This window comes from Salvelinus fontinalis, chromosome 18 (assembly GCF_029448725.1).
Source record: "Salvelinus fontinalis isolate EN_2023a chromosome 18, ASM2944872v1, whole genome shotgun sequence".
Taxonomy (NCBI): domain Eukaryota; kingdom Metazoa; phylum Chordata; class Actinopteri; order Salmoniformes; family Salmonidae; genus Salvelinus; species Salvelinus fontinalis.
The window spans coordinates 41,522,131-41,545,506 of record NC_074682.1 but is presented as its reverse complement, the minus strand read 5'-3'; the positions used below and the strand labels follow the sequence as shown (position 1 = coordinate 41,545,506).

The 23,376-nt window shown below is 42.9% G+C and overlaps 1 protein-coding gene across 1 annotated transcript; it reads left to right on the top strand.

Moving 5' to 3' along the window:
- The first annotated feature begins 1,396 nt into the window (after positions 1-1,396).
- On the top strand, positions 1,397-22,163 carry LOC129815550 (RNA-binding protein 15-like). The gene is made up of 2 exons (XM_055869469.1): positions 1,397-13,936; positions 20,467-22,163. Exon 1 carries the CDS (start codon positions 7,804-7,806, stop codon positions 10,315-10,317), a length of 2,514 nt encoding a protein of 837 aa, XP_055725444.1. The 5' UTR covers positions 1,397-7,803; the 3' UTR covers positions 10,318-13,936; positions 20,467-22,163.
- The last annotated feature ends 1,213 nt before the right edge of the window (positions 22,164-23,376 follow it).

Sequence of the window (23,376 nt, the reverse complement as noted above, 5' to 3'; positions counted from 1 at the left end):
TGATGTACTGTTTTATTATTTAATTGTTTTGTGTAAATGCCTTAATCTTGTTTGGATCCAAGGAAGGGTAGCTGCTGCCTTGGCAGGAACTAATGGGGATCCTTAATAAATACAAATACAGATACAGAGAAATAGACAGAGGGTATTGGAGCAAGTTGAGGTAGCTAAAAGCGTTAGTCTGAAAGTGTGCAGTGTCTGCAGCTTTTATATAACTTCTTCCTCACAGGTGAATTGGTAGTGGAGTTGAATAACCTTCACATTATGTAAAACTTTTTTGTCTCCTTGGATGACAAAGTCTTTACTGTATGTATGCAACATTGCTTTTATTGCTATTACTTTGTAATCAGCCCTGAAAGGACTACAACAATAGAACAAAAAACGAGTCATCCTTAAAAATCTCAGAATTTGTGAGTCTTATCTAGTTCCCCACTCTGTCTCGGTGAAATGTGCTGAATTTGTGTATGAAACTATGATAGATGAGAATGGGAGAGCCACAGTTGTTTTTAGGGGGGCTGACCTGTGAAGAGCTCTTTCTGGATCTTGTAGGTGTCGAGGACGGGCGTGGTGATGCCTGTCATGGTGCCGATCATACTGCCCAGGCCCAGGTTGATGAGCATGAAGAAGAACATGACGAACCAGAAGGGAGAGGCCGGGAAATGAGTCATGGCCTCTGAAGGCAATGAAGGCCAAGCCTGTACCCTGCACTGACTGCAGAGAGAGAGGGATGGATATAGAGAGAAAGAAAAGAGTGAAGGAGAGAGGGAGCAAAAGAGGACCAAGAGATTGTGATAGAGAGGGAGAGGGGACAGAAGAGACAAGAAGGAGTTTAATAAATACAGCATAAGGATGACTAGAAAAAGCCTAGTTGGTATGGTGTTGTGAATATCATATTCAGACCCAGTTTGGATGATTTAGAGCTCACAGCCCAGACAAACAGACCCACTGCACCTTGAAGCTGCCCTCCTTCACCGTCTTGATGACACCGTACATCTCAGTGTAGTCTACGGTGGACAGCTGGGAGAAGTTCACGTGTGGCGGAATGAGGTCATGACTCAGCACGTTAGAGTTCAGGTAGCCAATGATCTTCTCTGCATTTCTGAAGGGACCACAGCGAATCATGTTAGTGCACAAGATGAAACGTACTGCAGAAGTCCTGACTCTGATCACAGAGAGGGCATGATAATAAATGTATGGCGTGAGCAAATAGTGGTGTCATTCTGGATTAGACATCTTACATTTTCTCCACTATCACTAGGGGAGAGTGGGGTAAGTTGAGCCATTTTTTACATTCAGCATCACTCCATCAAGGGAAATATAGTTTTCTTTCTAACAAAAATATCTACATATATTTTAGAATGTTGTGTATATTGTTTGGATGTGCCAATTCGTAGGTAAGTTCTCCGCATTTCAGGCTACTAAGCCCATGAAACTGGTCTGCGAGATTCTTGATATGTTTAGCAAGCTCAGACTCCATGTCATCAGATAAGACCTTGTGTGCCTCTGCTACTCTGTCACAGCCTCTCTTTTGCACAGGTACAGGTATCGTTTTTTCTGTTGTTGTCAATGTACCTCTTCAATGTCATTCAGTCAATTTTTTCATCCCCTGCTCCTGCTCGAATGGACTTCTTCCTTTCTCTCACTTCCTTGGCTGCTCTCTCGAGAACCTCAAGGGGGGCGATACCCCTGTCCTTTTTATGTCTGTATGCACAGGATATGAAGATGTCTTCTCTGTAAAAATAAAATGCACTTGAGTTCATACGCAAGACACATTGCAAAAATACTATCAGTTTTATGCATAAAACTGACAAAATGAAATCATCGTTTGTATGGGGTATGGTAGCCATTGGCTCAACTTACCCCAAGGCAAACATTTTGACTATATTAACCCACATAGCTACAGGGATGCACTTTCATGCTAGGTTTAGGACCTCATATGGTAGCTTATAAAGACCCCAACTGATGTATAAAACAATCTTAAAAATATATACTTTGGTTTAGATATAAGTTATTGTGTCATGATGCTTGTAACACAATACATTCATTTGACTTTGTGAAAACCAGTTTTCTGTTTTTTGGACCTAACTTGCATACCACTTTTCCCATGTGGTTTCTTCATTCAGACTCCATGAAATGATGACCTCTTCCTAAATATTTGGTTACATGATTCATTTTGTGTATGGTTTCCTAGAAACAAGGGTGGCTCAACTTACCCCTTTGACTCAACTTACCCCACTCTCCCCTACTAGATGGCCGATAGGGCAGTTGATTTGAACTCACTCTATGTCACACTTCTCATTCATAAGGTTTGCCTTGAAGCCCAGCACGGCGAACACCACCAGAGTAGCCAGGATGGAGGTGACAAAGTTGATAAAGGAGACGAGCACTGCGTCAAAGTGGCAGTTGTTGTCTATCTTGTTGTAGCTGGAGAAGGCGATGACTCCACCGAAGCCCAGGCCAAGGGCAAAAAACCTGTGTGGCTGCCTCCCTCCACACCTGGGGCTCCAGCATCTTCTCCAGCTTGAACACACAATAACACACTGATGGACTGGTTGGGGCCTGTAAGTAAGCATTTCACTGTAAGGTCTACCTACACCTGTTGTATTCGGCTCACGTGACAAATAAACTTTGATTTAATCTCTCTTTTGACGAACATATCAATACTGTTTCAAGGACAGCTTTTTTCCATCTACGTAACATTGCAAAAATCTGAAACTTTCTGTCCAAAAATGATGCAGAAACATTAATCCATGTTTTTGTTACTTCTAGGTTAGACTACTGCAATGCTCTACTTTCCGTCTAAATAAACTTCAGTTAGTGCTAAATACGACTGCTAGAATCCTGACTAGAACCAAAAAATGTGATCATATTACTCCAGTGCTAGCCTCCCAACACTGGCTTCCTGTTAAGGCAAGGGCTGATTTCAAGGTTTTACTGCTAACCTACAAATCATTACATGGGCTTGCTCCTACCTACGTATCTTTCCCATTTGGTCCTGCCGTACATACCTACACGTACGCTACGGTCACAAGACGCAGGCCTCCTAATTGTCCCTAGAATTTCTTAGCAAACACCTGGAGGCAGGGCTTTCTCCTATAGAGCTCCATTTTTATGGAATGGTCTGCCTACCCATGTGAGAGACGCAGACTCGGTCTCAACCTTTAAGTCTTTACTGAAGACTCATCTCTTCAGTGAGTCATATGATTGAGTGTAGTCTGGCACAGGAGTGTGAAGGTGAACGGAAAGGCTATGGAGCAACGAACCGCCCTTGCTGTCTCTGCCTGACCAGTTCCCCTCTCTCCACTGGGATTCTCTGCCTCTGACCCTATTACAGGGGCTGAGTCACTGGCTTACTGGTGCTCTTCCATGCCGTCCCTAGGAGGGGTGCGTCACTTGAGTAGGTTGAGTCACTGACGTGATCTTCCTGTCTGGGTTGGCGCCCCCCCTTGGGTTGTGCCGTGGCGGAGATCTTTGTGGGCTATACTCGGCCTTGTCTCAGGATGGTAAGTTGGTGGTTGAAGATATCCCTCTAGTGGTGTGGGGCTGTGCTTTGGCAAAGTGGGTGGGGTTATATCCTTCCTGTTTGGCCCTGTCCGGGGGTATCATCGGATGGGACCACAGTGTCTCCTGACCCGTCCTGTCTAAGCCTCCAGTATTTATGCTGCAGTAGTTTATGTGTCGGGGGGCTAGGGTCAGTCTGTTATATCTGGAGTACTTCTCCTGTCTTATCCAATGTCCTGTGTGAATTTAAGTATGCTCTCTCTAATTCTCTCTTTCTTTCTTTCTCTCTCTCGGAGGACCTGAGCCCTAGGATCATGCCTCAGGACTACCTGGCATGATGACTCCTTGCTGTCCCCAGTCCACCTGGCCGTGCTGCTGCTCCAGTTTCAACTGTTCTGCATGCGGCTATGGAACACTGCCCTGTTCTCCGGACCTGCTACCTGTCCCACACCTGCTGTTTTCAACTCTCTAGAGACAGCAGGAGCGGTAGAGATACTCTCAATGATCGGCTATGAAAAGCCAACTGACATTTACTCCTGAGGTGCTGACCTGTTGCACCCTCGACAACTACTGTGATTATTATTATTTGACTATGCTGGTCCTTTATGAACATTTAAACATCTTGGCCATGTTCTGTTATAATCTCCACCCGGCACAGCCAGAAGAGGACTGGCCACCCCTCATAGCCTGGTTCCTCTCTAGGTTTCTTCCTAGGTTTTGGCCTTTCTAGGGAGTTTTTCCTAGCCACCGTGCGGCTACACCTGCATTGCTTGCTGTTTGAGGTTTTAGGCTGGGTTTCTGTACAGCACTTTGATATATCAGCTGATGTAAGAAGGGCTATATATATAAATCAATTTTATTAATTATGGACTACAAAGGGAAACACAGCCGCGAGCTGCCCAGTGACGCAAACCTACCAGACGAGCTAAATGCCTTTTATGCTCACTTTGAGGCAAGCCACACTGAAGCATCCATGAGCGCACCAGCTGTTCCAGACGACTGTGTGACCATGCTCCCCGTAGCCGATGTGAGCAAGACCTTTAAACAGGTCAACATTCATAAAGCCGCGGGGCCAGACGGATTACCAGGACGTGTACTCAAAACATTGCGTGGACCAACTGGCAAGTGTCTTCACTGACATTTTCAACCTCTCCCTGACAGAGTCTGTAATACATACATGTTTCAAACAGACCACCATAGTCCCTGTGCCCAAGAAAGCGACGGTAACCTGCCTAAATGATTATCGCCCCGTAGCACTCATGTCGGTAGCCATGAAGTGCTTTGAAAGCCTGGTCATGGCTCACATCAACACCATCATGCCGGAAACCCTAGACCCACTCCAATTCGCATACTGCCCCAACAGATCCACAGATGACGCAATCTCAATCGCACTCCACACTGCCCTTTCCCACCTGAACAAAAGGAACACCTTTGTGATAATGCTGTTCATTGACTACAACTCAGCGTTCAACACCATAGTCCCCACAAAGCTCATCACTAAGCTAAGGACCCTGGGACTAAACACCTCCCTCTGAAACTGGATCCTGGACTTCCTGATGGGCCGCCCGCAGGTAGGCAACAACACCGATGCCACGCTGATCCGCAACACTGGGGTCACTCAGGAGTGCGTGCTTAGTCCCCTCCTTTACTCCCTGTTCACCAACAACTGTGTGGCCAAGTACGACTCCAACACCATCATTAAGTTTGCTGATGACACAATAGTGTCAGCCTGAACAGCCTGATCACCGACAACGATAAGACAGCCCATAGGGAGGAGTTCATAGACAACAACATCTCCCTCAATGTGAGCAAGACAAAGGAGCTGATCATAGACTACAGGAAAAGTAGGGCCGAACAGGCCCCCCATTAATATAGACGGGGCTGAAGTGGAGCGGGTCGAGAGTTACAAGTTCCTTGGTGTCCACATCACCAACGAACTATCATGGTCCAAACACACAGACAAATGTTAAGAGGGCACGACAACACCTTTTCTCCCTTAGGAGACTGAAAAGATTTGGCATGGGTTCCCAGAACCTCAAAAAGTTATACAGCTGCACCATGAAGAGCACCCTGACCGGTTTCATCACCGCCTGGTATGGCAACTGCTCAGAATATGACCATAAGTCACTACAGAGGGTAGTGTGTATGGCCCAATACATCACTGGGGCCAAGTTTCCTGACATCCAGGACCTATATACTAGGTGTCAAAGACTCCAGTCGCCCATGTCATAGACCGCACGGCAAGCGGTACCGGAGCGCCAAGTCTAGGACCAAAAGGCTCCTTAACAGCTTCTACCCCCAAGCCATAAGACTGCTGAACAATTTATGAAATAGCCATCCTGAATATTTATATTGACTCTACCCCCCTTTGTTTTTCCACTGCTGCTACTCACTGTTTATTATCTATGCATAGGCACTTTATAAATTACCTCGACTAACCTGTACCCCCGCACATTGACTCGGTATCGGTACCCCCTGTATATAGCCTTGTTATTGTTATGTAATTTTCTTGTGTTACTTTATGAAATATATATTTTAATTTAGTAAGTATTTTCTTAACTCTATTTCTTGAACTGCATTGTGTCACGAATCCTGCTTCCTGAGTCTGTTTTTGCCTGTGTTCTGTCCTGGAGTGGTTTTCCGGTGTCCTGGAAAACCAGGACACCGGAAAGGCGGAGGTAGCGGTCCTGCTGCTGGGTTGTTGCCCTCCTACGGCCTCCTCCACGTCTCCTGATGTACTGGCCTGTCTCCTGGTAGCGCCTGCATGCTCTGGACACTACGCTGACAGACACAGCAAACCTTTTTGCCACAGTTCGCATTGATGTGCCATCCTGGATGAACTGCACTACCTGAGCCACTTGTGTGGGTTGTAGACTCCGTCTCATGCTACCACTAGAGTGAGAGCACCGCCAGCATTCAAAAGTGACCAAAACATCAGCCAGGAAGCATAGGAACTGAGAAGTGGTCTGTGGTCACCACCTGCAGAATCACTCCTGTTTTGGGGGGTGTCTTGCTAATTGCCTATAATTTCCACCTTTTGTCTATTCCATTTGCACAACAGCATGTGAAATTTATTGTCAATCAGTGTTGCTTCCTAAGTGGACAGTTTGATTTCACAGAAGTGTGATTGACTTGGAGTTACATTGTGTTGTTTAAGTGTTCCCTTTATTTTTTTGAGCAGTGTATATCGTGTAGAACTAACGTGACAGAAAAGAGTGTATCATTGTTCCAAGAGTTTATGATGACCAAGATCCTACCTGTCCATGGCAAAGACAGCTTCAATTAATTGTTAGTGTTTCCAATTTACCAGAACTCAAATCAGTTGTAAGTAAAGTACAAGCCACATATTTGTTACCTATTAGCAAGGCTTTAAACCTAAAACGCTGGTCATGTTCTTCTTTTTTGATTTACTCTGACTTGATTTGATTTGTTTGCCTTTAGATGCTTATTTTTCTATAATCAGATGCTTATCAACAGTCTTTTTGGCCAACAGTAAGCATCTCTGATTTGGCTTTTGACAAGAGGAAAGCAAATTCATTGCAATCCATTCCGCCTGTCTTACAAAAGCCCTGTGCTCATTCATACATAAAGGCATCACTGTCTCCATCACAGGAGACATCTATGCTTTAAGGCATATTCTTGATTATTTTTTAGCAATTAAGTATTAGTCCATGTATGTTTGCCTTGGTATACTCAAGAAATTACAAGGAGGCCTAAGCCCTCAGGTGCCATAGCACTGTATCAGAGGAACCACTCTGCCCCCTAGTGGTTATTGTGCCTCTCACATCCACCTGTTATTATTAGCAAAATGAGTAGTACTGCATTTATATCTGTGTGCTTTGACTTACAAATCACATGTGTATTTGACTAGTGAATGAAAGGGGGTAGATACTGTATCTCCAAAGGCCTGTAAGATAGCTGTGCTGCCCTGCCTACCTATCTTATCCTCCTTGTTCAGCTGCTGTGATTGAGGCATCTGTCTGGCTGTAATTAGGGCAGATGACACCGTTTTGAACGGGTTTCCTCTTTTCCACCCGCTGCTCATCGTCACTCTGTCTCGCTAACTGGCAGAGTGCCAGTCTCTGGTGACCCATTTTGTGTAGAGTGACATGTGTGGAACCAATCCTTTTTCTCACGCAAGCCGCATTCCACCAATCACCACAGCTGGGCGGGACTTCCAATGCAGCCCTTCAACATGGCGCCTACGAGGAAGTGAGCTGCATTTAAAACAAATGTTTATACTTAGTGACAAGTACAGTGAGTAGTAAGTTTAAAGTATATAATTTTCAAGACGGTAACTGCAAAATGAAAGGCAAAGATAGGTCGCCCGTGAAAAAGCGCTCGCGTATTCTGGACGATATCCGAGAACGGGGAGGAAGTCACCCAACAAGTAACGTTAAGAAAATGGGATCTTTCTCTGCAGGTGACAACAACGGGAATGGTTCTGTCAAAAGTGGTGTTTCGGTAAGACGGAGTTTACCATCTGAAAAGAGAGACAGTCGAGATGTATACTGCCATGTGTCCAGTCGAACTGAGAGTAACCACGGATATGCTAACACAACTGGTTCGAGTAGCAAGTTACACATTAGCCTTGCTCTGGACCCTACCACAAGGAGCAATTCTCGCGGGGAACTGCGGCCTCTTCCGAGCAACGAAAGTGAGTACAAGACTCTAAAAATTGGCGAACTGGGTTCTCAGTTAAGCGACGAAGAAATTGAAGATGGATTATTTCACGAATTTAAGAAATTTGGGGACGTGAGTGTCAAAATAAGCCGAGTTAACGACGAAAGGGTGGCATTTGTGGATTTCAGAAGGCCGGAAAACGCCAAGGCGGCCAAGCACGCACGCGGCAAGTTGGTGCTCTATGATCGCCCTCTAAAGATTGAGGCGGTGTGCACGAACCGGCGTAGGAGCCGCTCACCCATCGAAAAAGATCCATATGTGGGAGTTGCAGGGCACAGACATTTGCATGTCCAAAGATCAATTTCACCAACGGGGCTAGGATATAGAGACTTCAGACTGCAGCAGTTAGCCCTGGGTCGTCTCCCCCCTCCTCCCTCCCCCCCACCCCTCTCTAGAGAACTGGAAAGAGAGATGGAATTTTCGATCTATGAAGCCAGGGCCCGGCCACCCTTCATCCCTGACTGTGCAGCTTTCCACGAGGAGGACCTCTTATCACCTGAAAATGATCAGCGGGCCAACAGGACGTTGTTTCTTGGCAATCTCAACATCTCAGTGAAAGAGAATGACTTGAGAAGGGCGTTTAACAGGTTTGGGGTGATCACAGAGGTGGACATCAAGCGGACATCCGCTCGCGGACAGAACTGCACTTATGGATTTCTAAAGTTTGAGAACCTGGACATGGCTCACCGTGCTAAGATCACCATGTCAGGCAAAGTGGTGTGTCACAACCCTATCAAAATTGGCTATGGCAAAGCGACCCCCACATCCAGGCTGTGGGTGGGGGGTCTTGGACACTGGGTCCCCCTTGCTGCCCTGGCCAGGGAGTTTGACCGCTTTGGCACCATCAGGTCTATAGACTACAGGAAGGGGGACATGTGGGCCTACATTCAGTATGAAAGCCTGGATGCTTCCCAGGCCGCCTGCTCCCACATGCATGGCTTCCCTCTGGGTGGTCCTGAGAGGAGACTTAGGGTGGACTTTGCCGACACAGAGCTCCGCTACCAGCAACATTACCTGCAGCCTCACTTTGACCTAGTGGCAGACTCCTTTGTCCACCGGCCAACCCCCGAGGCCATCAGGGTCAGAGAGAGGAGTCCTCCACCCACACTCTGCTTCAGAGAAAGGGAACTGTACACTGCTGACTGGGCTGGCCTAGTGGTCCGAGAGCGGGTGAGAGGGGCAGCCTTTGAGCCCCCGGAGCACCTAGAAAGGCGTTCACAGGAACCCTGGTCTCTGGAGCGGGAGCTGCAGAGCCGAGACCAGGTCCGAAAACGACACCTCTTGGAGGACGGGCGTCGCCCTGACCGCTCACCGGACAGCAGCAAACATGTGCGTCGTTGCCACGGCACCTCTATGGAGCGGAGCCCTGGTGGCAGCTGCCAGGACGGGGTGCGCTACAGCCCTCCACACTCTGACAGACCCTCCCCCGGCGGAGAGCAGCGGAGCAGCCTGGACCATGGCCCCAGGGACAAGAGACTGCGGACGCTCAGCCCAGCAGAGCCAGAACAGGACCGCAAATGCAAAGCCAGTGACTCCTGTAAGAGACCTGTAAAGAGGGAGGACCGCTCTGACCACCTCTCCTCCTCCAGGTCTAGCCTGCAGTCCGAGCAAGAGGCCGGGGGGCAGAAGCTCTGCCAGGCCTGGCAGGGCGTGCTCCTGCTGAAGAACAGCAGCTTCCCCACCTCCATGCATCTGCTGGAGGGGGACCTAGCTGTGGCAGCCGGACTACTGGTGGAGGGTTCCACTGGTAGCCAGGTGTCCCAGCTGAAGATCACCCAACGCCTGCGTCTGGACCAGCCCAAGCTGGACGAGGTGTCCCGTCGCATCAAAACTGCTGGCCCCAGCGGCTACTCTATCCTTCTAGCTGTGCCAGGGAGCTCCGAGGAGGGTCTTCAGGACGTGGGGAGCTCCACCGAGAGGCCTCTGAAGAACCTGGTCTCCTACCTGAAGCAGAAGCAAGCGGCCGGCGTCATCAGTCTGCCCGTGGGCGGCAGCCGTGACAAGGACGGCACAGGAGTTCTTCACGCTTTCCCCCCCTGTGATTTTTCACAGCATTTCTTGGATGCCTCAGCTAAAGCCCTTGCCAAAACCGAAGAAGACTACCTGGTTATGGTCATTGTCAGAGGAGCGTCATAAAATGAGAAAAAATAGAAAATCATTAATGTCTTGTGTGATGTATTGGTAGAACTATGGCATGTACACACCCACACTGTGTTACATGATTTAGCTGTCTTTCTGTCTTGCAACAAGTAGAACTTCTTGGCAGAAACAATGCTATACTGAGAGTAATTTGGTAATCAACCATAACAAGCCTTTCATATATTTGAAGTTGTCAGCTCAGCATGCATTAACCTATAGCTTGTGTTACATTCTGTTGGTGGTTTACTTTTGATGGGAATTATTTAAATGTCAAGAAGTGGATACATTTAATTGAAATGGTTAAGTCAAAGTAGATTCACCTTTTCTATTTGCTCAACTAAGCTATTTAAATCATCTGAATCTGTAGAGTAAATTATGTGTTTTTGTAAATCACAACTAGGCCTAAATTGATTGCTTTTAATATGGAAAAAATCTGACTTCCTTTGTATTTGCTTTGTGAAGTCTTGTTTGCTATTCATTGCAGTAGAACATAAAAGGATATAAAGATTAATCTGAGACCTGAAAAAACTAAGTGTATTTCAGTCATCTCTCAGTTGAATTTCTTACATTTACTCAAAACTGGTTATAAATCAACCATGCCATGATTTAGGAGCCATGTGAAGGTGTGTGTACTTATATAGCTTTAAGACAATACAATTTATCTTTTATACAGGTAAATTGTCTGATTTTGAAAGGTATGTCAATGCATTGCCAATTTTACTTGTAAATTATTGAAGTCTGCTTTTGTACATCAATAAGAGTATACCTGTCTCTCTTGTCAAGCAACTGTTTAAAAGGGCATGAAAGGTTTTGAAATTCAGTTATTTACATCAAAGCTTACCTGGAATATCCTCAAATTGAAAATGTATGTTTGATGTCTTACTTATTGATATGTATAATTGCGACAATTTTACAATTTATAATCGTAAAGCGCTAACATTTTCACCTGCTGTTGTCAGTGTATCTTGGCTTGGCACCAATAGCACCCACAGTTTAAATCTGAATTTTCAATGTTGGAAACAATATTTTGTATGAAACATTTCAAGATAATCTAGAATATCAGAGTTATCGATGTGTTACAATGTGTTGCATTGCCCTGCTGGCGTTAGAATATTGGTAAAAAAAACAACTATAGTAAATGGTAAAAAATAACTTTTTTGGCTATATTAGCATAAATCCAGAATGGTTTTGATTGTCTACAAGTCTATGCTCTTTGGTTTCATCTAATAGAGGTGATGCCACAAATTCCATAGAGGGTATTATTTTTGAGTAAACAAGAAATACCACAATTTCCCTGTGCCACTGAGGTCATTGAGGTCCGGAAGTTCTCATGGTTTGCATTATGAGTTATTTCTAACAATCTGCCCCACAGTTAAATGGTTGAGTCAAGTTTAGGTTTTCTTTCACTGAAAAAGATAGAAATCAAGCATACAAACCAAATGACAATGGCCCTTCATGGCAGTAATGTGTCCCTTGATGACTTCCCCTTTTGGTTCTGAGAGAACTGTCTAGATAAGAAGTGAAACCATTAGAAACTTTTCTAGCTTTCCAGAGAGCTATGTGGAGCCATTTCTAATACAGTCCTATCAGTTTCACAAAAGTGAGTCAACAAGGACCGAAGGAAAGGAGTTTATCTAAATGGAATTTATCCAATGTGTTAAATCAGTTATGTCAAAGTTATGACTCAGGATTGAAAAAGCATACCTTTCTTTTTGCTCTCAAGGACAAAGAGTATGTGTGTGTGTATATATAGATTTTAACACTGAGTTTAGCTTAACGATATACTTTTTCAAATTTTGTTTTAGAGTTAAACTAAAGATAAGGCTGTTGACTGGCATTAGGCCTAATATGTATAAACATTTCTCAATACTACAGTTAAAGTTAATTTAGATAATTAGTGATTTTCAATTTGGCTTTTGCAATCATTGCCAACTTTATACTTGAGGAACTCAGTAGTGCTGTTGATGCCAGAGCCATTTGCTTTTTCTTAGAAATCGAAGTGTATTGACCCCCCCCCAAAAAATGTATGTATTTTTAGTTACATTTCTTGTATAAAATGATTACTGTATGTATGCTATAGACACTTCAGATTTGAGCAAGGGATACCAGCATGGATAACACCACCGTACTACCATTGGACACTGGGAAACACCATATGCAAAAATACCCCAGAATGCACAGGGGTAAGGGTCCTTTGCACAGTGTCCCTTTATGCATTTCACTGAATTGACTGCTCTTAAGTTGTGCTAATGCTTTGTGATGCCAGTTCCCGTGTTTTAAATGGAAAATTTGCCTGATGCTGTGTACACCTGATTTCTGGAGAGAAAAATGGAAACCACCATTGCACGTACGCCTAAAACACAAAGTGCAGCTTGCATTTTATAGGTTTTGTTTCGGTATCAAAAAATTTTGTTTTTCGTGGGGAAACAAATATTTCTGCCCTGGAAGACAACTTTTTTAAACCTTTTCCATTGTGTTGCGACGGAATTGTCTTTTGCACTTAAAACACGTAAAGGCCCCGTCTGTTTGAAAAATGGGAGCACCTTTTCAGACCATAGAGGAAAGAAAGTGAGAGCAATGCAACACACTTCTCAAATCTTTGTGTTGACTTTGCTCACCATTGTTGACCCCCTCCTTTTCAAAGAGTTGCTGATGTTCCATTTGTTAATGCCTAAATTAGGCCCTCCCTTTTACCTGGCCACCATTTCTGTGCCTTTGCTGAGGCGTCCCTAGTGTTCCCTTGGAAGAGGGGAGTGAGGGCCTACTCCTGTGTAATCTCTGGTTCTCGTAGCTGGAGGGGCAGGAGCTGTTCTCTAGTGAGCTGTTACAACGGAGGCTGGAGAGAGGCTCACCTCTCCTGGCTGCTGCTCTGATGGCGGGGCTGTTATCACTTTGGGCCACTCTGATCCAGTTGTCCCGGGTGTTCCTCTGCATACCACACCTCTGCTGTGTCACTGGGGTCGTCGACACACAGCTGGGGTGCCTGTCCCGTCAACTCAACTCTACTGACCACAACAAACATGCAGAGCTAATAGAGTAATGCCTCAACATCCGTTCCAGCCTAACAAGGATCCATGGTTTGCTCTCCCTGCCTTGAAGCCTGCGGGAAGAAGATTTTACTATTTTAGGCCAAGGTTACATTGGTACTTCACCCTGTGAGGGAGTGACACGACTGAACCTCAGATCTCGTCACCCAGTCTTTCCACAAACTCCATGTGCCACTCCCAGTATAAGGAACCAACCACCCATTTGGTCTGTGCAGGGAGCCTTGATTTGATTTACTTGTAAAATGTATTGTTAGTGAATATGAAATTAAAATGAAGAGACCGTCATTGTGCTACAATCATGGATCAAGAATCCATAGTAAGCCCTTCCCAGTTAACACTCACCTCAGTGCCAGGATGCCAGGCCTGACCAGCATAGCTGCTGATTTGATATGTAAACTTTGGTAGGAAATGCAAATCCTGCCTTGCAAAAGACCCACTGTGTGCCACATCCTGGACGCCAACACAAGGCTTCTCAGAGGATTGAAGCTTTGCCTGTCTGACATGAGTGGGCAACAGACGCCTGTCCCTGCTCAGGTAAAGTTTGCAGCCGGCCTGAACGACATACTTGGGTACGTACAAACAAAGAACAGTGTGATCCCTTATTATGAACACCTGAATATCACTCTGCATACTTGTATATGTTCTATATGAGGCAAGCACATAAGCTGTTCATCAATGAATGATACCTGGTTGATCATTTTAATACTATATATATATATATAAATATATATACTACCAGTCAAAAGATTGGACACACCTCATTCAAGGGTTTTTATTTTTACTATTTTCTACATTGTAGAATAATAATGAAGACCTCACAAATAAGAAATATATGTAGTAACCAAAAAAGTGTTAAATCAAAATATATTTTAAATTTTTCAAAGTAGCCACCCTTTGTCTTGATGACAGCTTTGCATTCTCTCAACCAGCTTCATGAGGTAGTCCCCTGGAATGCTTTTCCAATAGTCTTCAAGGAGTTCCCACATATGCTGAGCATGTGTTAGCTGCTTTCCTTCACTCTACGTTCCAATGCATCCCAGACCATCTCAATTGGGTTGAGGTCGGGTGATTGTGGAGGCCAGGTCATCTGATGCTGCACTACATCACTCTCCTTGGTCAAAAACCAGATGGGATGGCGTATCGCTGCAGAATGCTGTGGTAGCCATGCTGGTTAAGTGCTTTGAATTCTAAATAAATCACTGACAGTGTCACCAGCAAAGCACCATCACACCTCCTCCATGCTTCACAGTGGGAACCATACATGCGGAGATCATTCGTCCACCTACTCTGCGTCTCACAAGACACTGCTGTTGGAACCAAAAATCTCACATTTCCACCGGTTTAATGTCCATTGTTCGTGTTTCTTGGCCCAAGCAAGTCTCTTCTTATTATTAGTGTCCTTTAGTAGTGGTTTCTTTGCAGCAATTCGACCATGAAGGCTTGATTTCACACAGTCCCCTCTGAAAAGTTGATGTTGATATGTGTCTGTTCCTTGAACTCTGTGAAGCATTTATTTGGGCTGCAATCGGAGGTGCAGTTAACTCTAATGAACTTATCCTCTGCAGCAGAGGTAACTCTGGGTCTTCCTTTCCTGTGGCCGTCCTCATGAGAGCCAGTTTCATCATAGCCCTTGATGGTTTTTGCGACTGCACTTGAAGAAACTTTCAAAGTTCTTGAAATGTTTCGTATTGACTGACCTTCATGTCTTGAAGTAATGATGGACTGTCATTTCTCTTTGGTTATTTGAGCTGTTCTTGCCATAATATAGACTTGGTCTTTTACCAAATAGGGCTATCTTCTGTATACCACACCTACCTTGTCACAACACAAATGATTGGCTCAAACACATTAAGAAGGAAAGAAATTCCACAAGTTAACTTTTAACAAGGCACACCTGTTAATTGAAATGCATTCCAGGTGACTACCTCATGAAGCTGGTTGAGAGAATGCCAAGAGTGTGCAAAGCTGTCATCAATGCAAAGGGTGGCTACTTTGAAGAATCTCAAACATAAAAAGTTAAACACTTTTTTGGTTACTACATGATTCCATATGTGTTATTTCATAGTTTTGATGTCTTCTTTATTATTCTACAATGTAGGAAATAGAAAAATAAAGAACAACCCTGGAATGAGAAGGTGTGTCCAAACTTTTGACTGGTACTGTATATCTATACATACAGTGCATTTGGAAAGTATTCAGACCCTTTGACTTTTCCTACATTTTGTTACGTTACAGCCTTATTCTAAAATTGTTTTATTTATTCCCTCATCAGTCTACACATCTATACCCCATAATGACAAAGCAAAAACAGGTTTCTAGAAATGTTTTACATTTTATAATAAAATAGAAATTTCACATTTACATAAGTATTCAGACCCTTTACTCAGTACTTTATTGAAGCACCTTTGGCAGCGATTACAGCTCGAGTCTTCTTAGGTATGAAGCTACAAGCTTGACACACCTGTATTTGTTGGGAGTTTCTTCCATTCTTCTTTGCAGATCCTCTCAAGCTTTGTCAGCTTGGATGGGGAGCGTTGCTGCACAGCTATTTTCAAGTCTCTCCAGAGATGTTCAATTGGGTTCATGTCCAGGCTCTAGCTGGGCCACTCAAGGACATTCAAAGACTTGTCCCGAAACCACTCCTGCGTTGTCTTGGCTGTGTGCTTAGTGTTGTTGTCCTGTTGTAATGTGAACCTTCACCCCAGTCGGAAGTCCTGAGCGCTCTGTAGCAGGTTTTCATCAAGTATCTCTCTGTACTTTGATCCGTTCATCTTTCCCTCGACCCTGACTAGTCTCCCCGTCCCTGCCGCTGAAAAACATCCCCACAGCATGATGCTGCCAACACCATGCTTCACCGTAGAGATGGCGCCAGGTTTCCTCCAAACATGACAATTGGCATTCAGGCCAAAGAGTTCAACCTTGGTTTTATCAGACCAGATAATCTTGTTTCTCATGGTCTGAGAGTCCTTCAGGTGTCTTTTGCAAACTCCAAGTAAGCTGTCATGTGCCAATTACTGAGGAATGGCTTCCGTCTGGCCACTGTACCATAAAGGCCCAATTGGTGGAGTGCTGCAGAAGATGGTTGTCCTTCTGGATGGTTCTCCCATCTCCACAGAGGAACTCTGAAGCTCTGTCAGTGACCATCGGGTTATTAGTCACCTCTCTAATCAAGGCCCCTCTCCCCCAATTGTTCAGTTTGGCCACGTGGACAGCTCTAGGAAGGGTCTTGGTGGTTCCAAACTTCTTCCATTGAAGAATGATGGAAGCCACTGTGGTGTTCTTGGACCTCCAATGCGGCAGAATGTTTTGGGGTGCCCTTCCCCAGATCTGTACCTTGACACAATCCTGTCTCGGAGCTCTACGGACAATTCCTTCGACCTCATGCTTGGTGTTTGCTCTGACATGCACTGTCAACTGTGGGACCTTATATAGACAGGTGTGTGCCTTTCCAAATCATGTCGAATCAAGTTGTAGAAACATCTCAAGAATGATCAATGGAAACAGCATGCACCTGACCACCAATTTCGAGTCTCATAGCGAAGGGTCTGAAAGCTTATGCAAATAAGGTATTTTTTAAATATATATTTATATACACACTACCGTTCAAAAGTTTGGGGTCACTTAGAAATGTCCTTGTTTTTGAAAGAAAAACCAAAAATGTTGTCCATTAAAATAACATCAAATTGATCAGAAATACAGTGTAGACATTGTTGATGTTGTAAATGACTATTGTAGCTGGAAACGGCAGATTTTTAATGGAATATCTACGTAGGCGTACAGAGTCCCATTATCAGCAACCATCACTCCTGTGTTTCAATGGCACATTGGGTTAGCTAATCCAAGTTGATTATTTTAAAAGGCTAATTGGTCCTTAGAAAACCCTTTTGCAATTATGTTAGCACAGCTGAAAACGGTTTTGATTAAAGAAGCAATACAACTGGCCTTTAGACTAGTTGAGTATCTGGAGCATCAGCATTTGTGGGCTCGATTACAGGCTCAAAATGGCCAGAAACAAAGAACTTTCTTCTGAAACTCGTCAGTCTATTCTTGTTCTGAGAAATGAAGGCTATTCCATGCGAGAAATTGCCAAGAAACTGAAGGCCAGCATCCCAAAGTCGCCTCTTCACTGTCGACGTTGAGACTGGTGTTTTGTGTGTACTATTTAATGAAGCTGCCAGTTGAGGACTTGTGAGGAGTCTGTTTCTCAACTAGACACTAATGTACTTGTCCTCTTGCTCAGCTATGCATCGGTGCCTCCCACTCCTCTTTCTATTCTGGTTAGAGCCAGTTTGCGCTGTTCTGTGAAGGGAGTAGTACAGATCGTTGTACCAGATCTTCAGTTTCTTGGCAATTTCTCGCATGAAATAGCCTTAATTTCTCAGAACAAGAATAGACTGACGAATGCTGATGCTCCATATACTCAACTAGTCTAAAGAGTTTTCAGCTGTGCTAACATAAATGCAAAAAGGGTTTTCTAATGATCAATAAGTCTTTTAAAATGATTAATTTGGATTAGCTAACACAACGTGCCATTGGAACACAGGAGTGATGGTTGTTGATAATTGGCCTCCGTACGCCTATGTATATATTCCATAAAAAATCTGCAATTTTCAGCTACAATAGTCATTTACAACATTAACAATGTCTACAATGTATTTCTGATCAAGTTGATGTTATTTTAATGGACAAAAATGTGATTTTCTTTAAAAAACAAGGACAACTCGATCAGTTTGGGCTACACACAAATATGACCCCTCTATGGAAAGGTGAGTCTCTCACGAATACGTACATGTTGGCCTCACAAGAATTTTCTGAAGGTACCTCAGTACAAGTTGAAAAAATGTATGGATGTACATAAAGTTGAAGTCGGAAGTTTACATACACTTAGGTTGGAGTCATTAAAACTTGTTTTTCAACCATTCCACAAATATCTTGTTAATTTAAAAAACTATAGTTTTGGCAAGTCGGTTAGGACATCTACTTTGTGCATGACACAAGTCATTTTTCAGACAGATTATTTGTTTATTGTTTACAGACAGATTATTTCACTTATAATTCACTGTATCACAATTCTAGTGGATTTACATACACTAAGTTGACTGTGCCTTTAAACAGCTTGGAAAGTTTCATAATATGTCATGGCTTTAGAAGCTCCTGATAGGCGAATTTACATAATTTGAGGCAATTGGAGGTGTACCTGTGGATGTATTTCAAGGCCTACCTTCAAACTCAGTGCCTATTTGCTTGACATCATGGGAAAATCAAAAGAAATCAGCCAAGACCTCAGGAGAAAAAAAAATTGACCTCCACAAGTCTGGTTCATCCTTGGGAGCAATTTCCAAATGCCTGAAGGTACCACGTTCATCTGTACAAACAATATTACGCAAGTATAAACACCATGGGACCACGCAGCCGTCATACCGCTCAGGAAGGAGATGCGTTCTGTCTCCTAGAGATGAACGTACTTTGATGTGAAAAGTGCAAATCAATCCCAGAACAACAGCAAAGGACCCTGTGAAGATGCTGGAGGAAACTGATACAAAAGTATCTATATCCACAGTAAAACGAGTCCTATATCGACATAACCTGAAAGGCCGCTCAGCAAGGAATAAAACTGCTCCAAAACCGCCATAAAAAAAGCCAGACTACTTTTTGCAACTGCAAATGGGGACAAATGTCGTACTTTTTGGAGAAATGTCCTCTGGTCTGAACAAAAATAGAACTGTTTGGCCATAATGACCATCGTTATGTTTGGAGGAAAAAGGGGGAGGCTTGCAAGCTGAAGAACATCATCCCAACCGTGAAGCACGGGGGTGGCAGCATCACGTTGTGGGGTGCTTTGCTGCAGGAGGGACTGGTGCACTTCACAAAATAGATGGCATCATGAGGTAGGAAAATTAGGTGAATATATTGAAGCAACATCTCAAGACATCAGTTGGGAAGTTAAAGCTTGGTCGCAAATGGGTCTTCCAAATGAACAATGACCCCAAGCATACTTCCAAAGTTGTGGCAAAATGGTTTAAGGACAACAAAGTCAGGGTATTGGAGTGTCCATCCACAACGCCCTGACCTCAATCCTATAGAAAATTTGTGGGCAGAACTGAAAAAGCGTGTGCGAGCAAGGAGGCCTACAAACCTGACTCAGTTACACCAGCTCTGTCAGGAGAATGGGCCAAAATTCGCCCAACTTTATGTGGGAAGCTTGTGGAAGGCTACCCGAAACATTTGACCCAAGTTTAACAATTTAAAGGCAATGCTACCAAATACTAATTGAGTGTATGTAAACTTCTGACCCACTGGGAATGTGATGGAAAAAATAAAAGCTGAAATAAATAATTCTCTACTATTATTCTGACATTTCACATTCTTAAAATAAAGTGGTGATCCTAACTGACCTAAGACAGGGAATTTTTACGAGGATTAAATGTCAGGAATTGTGGAAAAACTGAGTTTAAAGGCATTTGGCTGAGGTGTATGTAAACTTCCGACTTCAACTGTGTGTGTGTGTATGTGTGTGTGTGTGTGTGTGTGTGTGTGTGAACATTTCTAATAACCTGTTCGTTTTGTCATTATGGGGCATTGTGTGTAGATTGAGGGGGGGGGGACTATTTAATCAATTTTAGAATAAAGCTCTAACACAACAAAATGTTGAAAAAGTGAAGTGGTCTGAATACTTTCTGAATGCACTGTATATATTGCACATAAACAGCTATAGGAATCTCATTATAGCAATGCCTCGATATGCCTTGGCACCTTCACATCTGAGCTTTCTTTGTTGCAAGTGCATGATAACAAATTAATCACATGAGAGAAAAGAGAGACCCACATGCTACTCTTACTACTGTCACTGTTCTTGAAGACCTTGAGGCTGATATGTAAAACTTTAAAAATAACATTGATACTAGCAAGAGCAGCATGGGGGTTTCTGTTTTCTCTTAAGCAATGCCTTGGTATAAAAGCACTGGTTACAATTTACAGTGTAGTATATTACTCCATGATCATTTTGTTTCATTTTTAAAAAGGTCCTTAGATGTGTTTCTAAAAATCATCAACAGTGTACTGTTCACAGTCCTTATTTATCCCTGCTGTTTTTTCACAGGCAAATTTAGATTAGAAATGTTGCTTATCCGAAAGAAGTTAGAGACTGGTTTTAAGTCCCTCTGATGTGAATGTCGCATACCGGTAAGTGAAATTTAATATTACATTTTACTCAGTCAAGTGTAACTGGGGAGGGATCGATAAATAGCTATGATATCCTCCTTAAAGGCTATATTGTCCCCCCAAAAATGTAAAGATTCAGACAGTGGCTATTTAAAAGCATTTATGAAGAACCTCTGGTATTGAACAAATGTTCATGAGTTAAAATTATAACTCCATATTATCAGGGGAGACAGGATCCATCCATCTTGAATGTTTAATGATATTCATGGGTAGGGTAGAGTGTTTCCACTGCTTATGAGTGGGGGAGAGACGAACTCTTGAAAACATTGATTTTCAGCCTTTTATGTCTGCAGCATGAGCTTATAATTCAGTTTAACAGAACTCTGACAGTTCTGATAACAGGTGCCTGATGTCCTGGTAGGATTTCTGATATGCTGCTTGTATAACTGCATAAAATGGCAGGGAAACCCTTAATAATCTCCAAGTTTCATTTGATAGATTTGACAGATAAAAGAACAGCAGTGGACTCATGTCCCCCCCTTCTGAAGATGAAATGTTGAACAGAGAGTAGCAGAAAGGATTGATATATTAATATGCCATGCGTATTGATCATCAGTAGTCATGTAATGTTGTCAGATCATGCAGGGCCCTTCACTGATAATATTAAATGGGTTTTGATTAATTACTTATTTCACAGTAGGTAATGTTGACTTTGCATTATGAAGAGGTAAGTAGTGACTTTTTCTTAACCATCACTAGTCCCAGGTGCGTTGTGAGCAGTACGTGCTGTCGTTTCACCATTCACAAAAAGATTCTAGAAGGTTCTAACGCTAAATCAACTTTTTTCGACTAGATTATAACGCTTAGTTATTTTATTTGATACTGAAAGCTTTGGATAATCAATTTTTTTCTTCTTATTATTTTACCAGGGAAATTTACAGCAATAAACTGGGGAATAGTTACAGGAGGATGAATGAGCCTAAAATTGTCACCAGTACTATTTCAGGGGATCAGATGTTTGTATGAAATGTGTATTTTTACTGTGCTGCATGTGTTTGTTGTTTCTCTGGCCAGTCTTGTCTTTGTGTTAAGGATGTGTCCCGTTCTCGTCAGTCGTCAGCTTTTTGATTAATCCTCCAGGAAGAATTTGGCAGCAGGTTGTACCACATCATATGCACATTAACACCCCATACTAGTGTATTATGACCTCCCTTTGTGTTCCACATGAAAGGAGTGAACAGGGATTATTCACATGTTTGAGTGTCATCGGGGCTTGGGAAAGAACAACACTTCATGCTGGAAAGGGAGGAAAGAAGGATAGGCTTGCGCTGTTGAAAAAGTGGAAGAGTCAGAACTGTAAAACTGTACAATGTGCAGAGTTTTACCTGAAGATGTTTTATGTCATTAACGGTATCTGGTTGATACTGTATTAAACAAGGAATTCATCTGACAAGAAATAGACACCTTGGTGAGTACATTTTCTAATGCTGTCAGTGGTTACCATTTTTTATCTTATTGCATTTAGCCAGAGTCATTATTTACTATGTGAACTAATTGTAATTTGTACATACCATATTAGATTTCAGTCATAACAATTGCTATAATGTTATTTTTTAATAAAGAGTTGTATTTAAACATGTCGTTTTTTAGTGTGTTCTCTTTTATTACTTTGTAGTCTATTTGCAAATGAAGTTTAATGTTGTAGTTATTAGTTTTGCATGGTACAAACCAGTGATTTATATACACTTAGATGACTGACAGGGGGCGCTGTTTACAAGCCACCGGACCTCCATCTTGGCACTCAACTACCATTGTTAAAATATATTTTGGAAGTTATAGAAATGCTTTTATTATTAATGTCTACATGCTTCTTCTGAGGAGTGCCAATAGGCCGACTAGTGGCCAATACATAGCATCAGCAATTCAGGGTTTATATACATCGGTTCAAACCTGACGGCATTAATTACAATTTTACCAAATGATAAGACACAGTTAATCAGCAGTAAATTATTATGTTGTCTGACTTTGTCCTCTAGAGGGCAGAGTTGCTTAAAGAAGTTGGATGATAACTTGTAATTTAGATCTTTGCAGAGGCATATGAAATATCAGCCAATATGTTATTACTGATGTTATCTTATTTGAAAACACTAATCAAATGGTTATCTAATCAAATTGGTGTAGTGCAAACAATTGAAAAATTCCCATCAGGCTGAGGTATGTGGAAAGTACTTTCAGACCTTTATTTGCAGTCATTAGTCACTCTATATATATTCCTTGTTTCAAAAGGCCATTAATCTGGGTCTTTGAAGCCACTAATCTAAAAATGAACCAATGGTACAGACTAGGGTTGTTACAGTGACCATATTACCACCACACCGCGTGTCACGAGTCATGACGACAGTCAAATTCCATGTGACCGTTTAGTCACGGTAATTAGGCTTCTCCAAGCTCTGATTCTGCTGATGGTCATTAGTAGCCTACCAAGCTTGCTTAACTGCCTGGTACTCAGCACTCTATTGTCCCTCTAATCACTGACATCATTTAAAATATAATCGAAAATCTAATCAAACACTTCATGAGAGCCCATGAGCTCAAGTTGTGCAACATTTCTATAGGCTATGCAATTGCGTGACAAAACAGAGGGATTTCCTTGTTTAAAATGAGAAGGATCCGATTAGCTTTCTATAGACTAGGCCTACTATATTTATTTCTCGACTTTCCTAATATTAAGCATATTGCTTTACTTTACAACAGGAGTATAGCCTACCTTCCTGGCCTGAAAATTAACCACAGGAAAAGCATCCTCCATTCGCTATTTAAGTGCATCGATTACATGTGTGCATAGAGT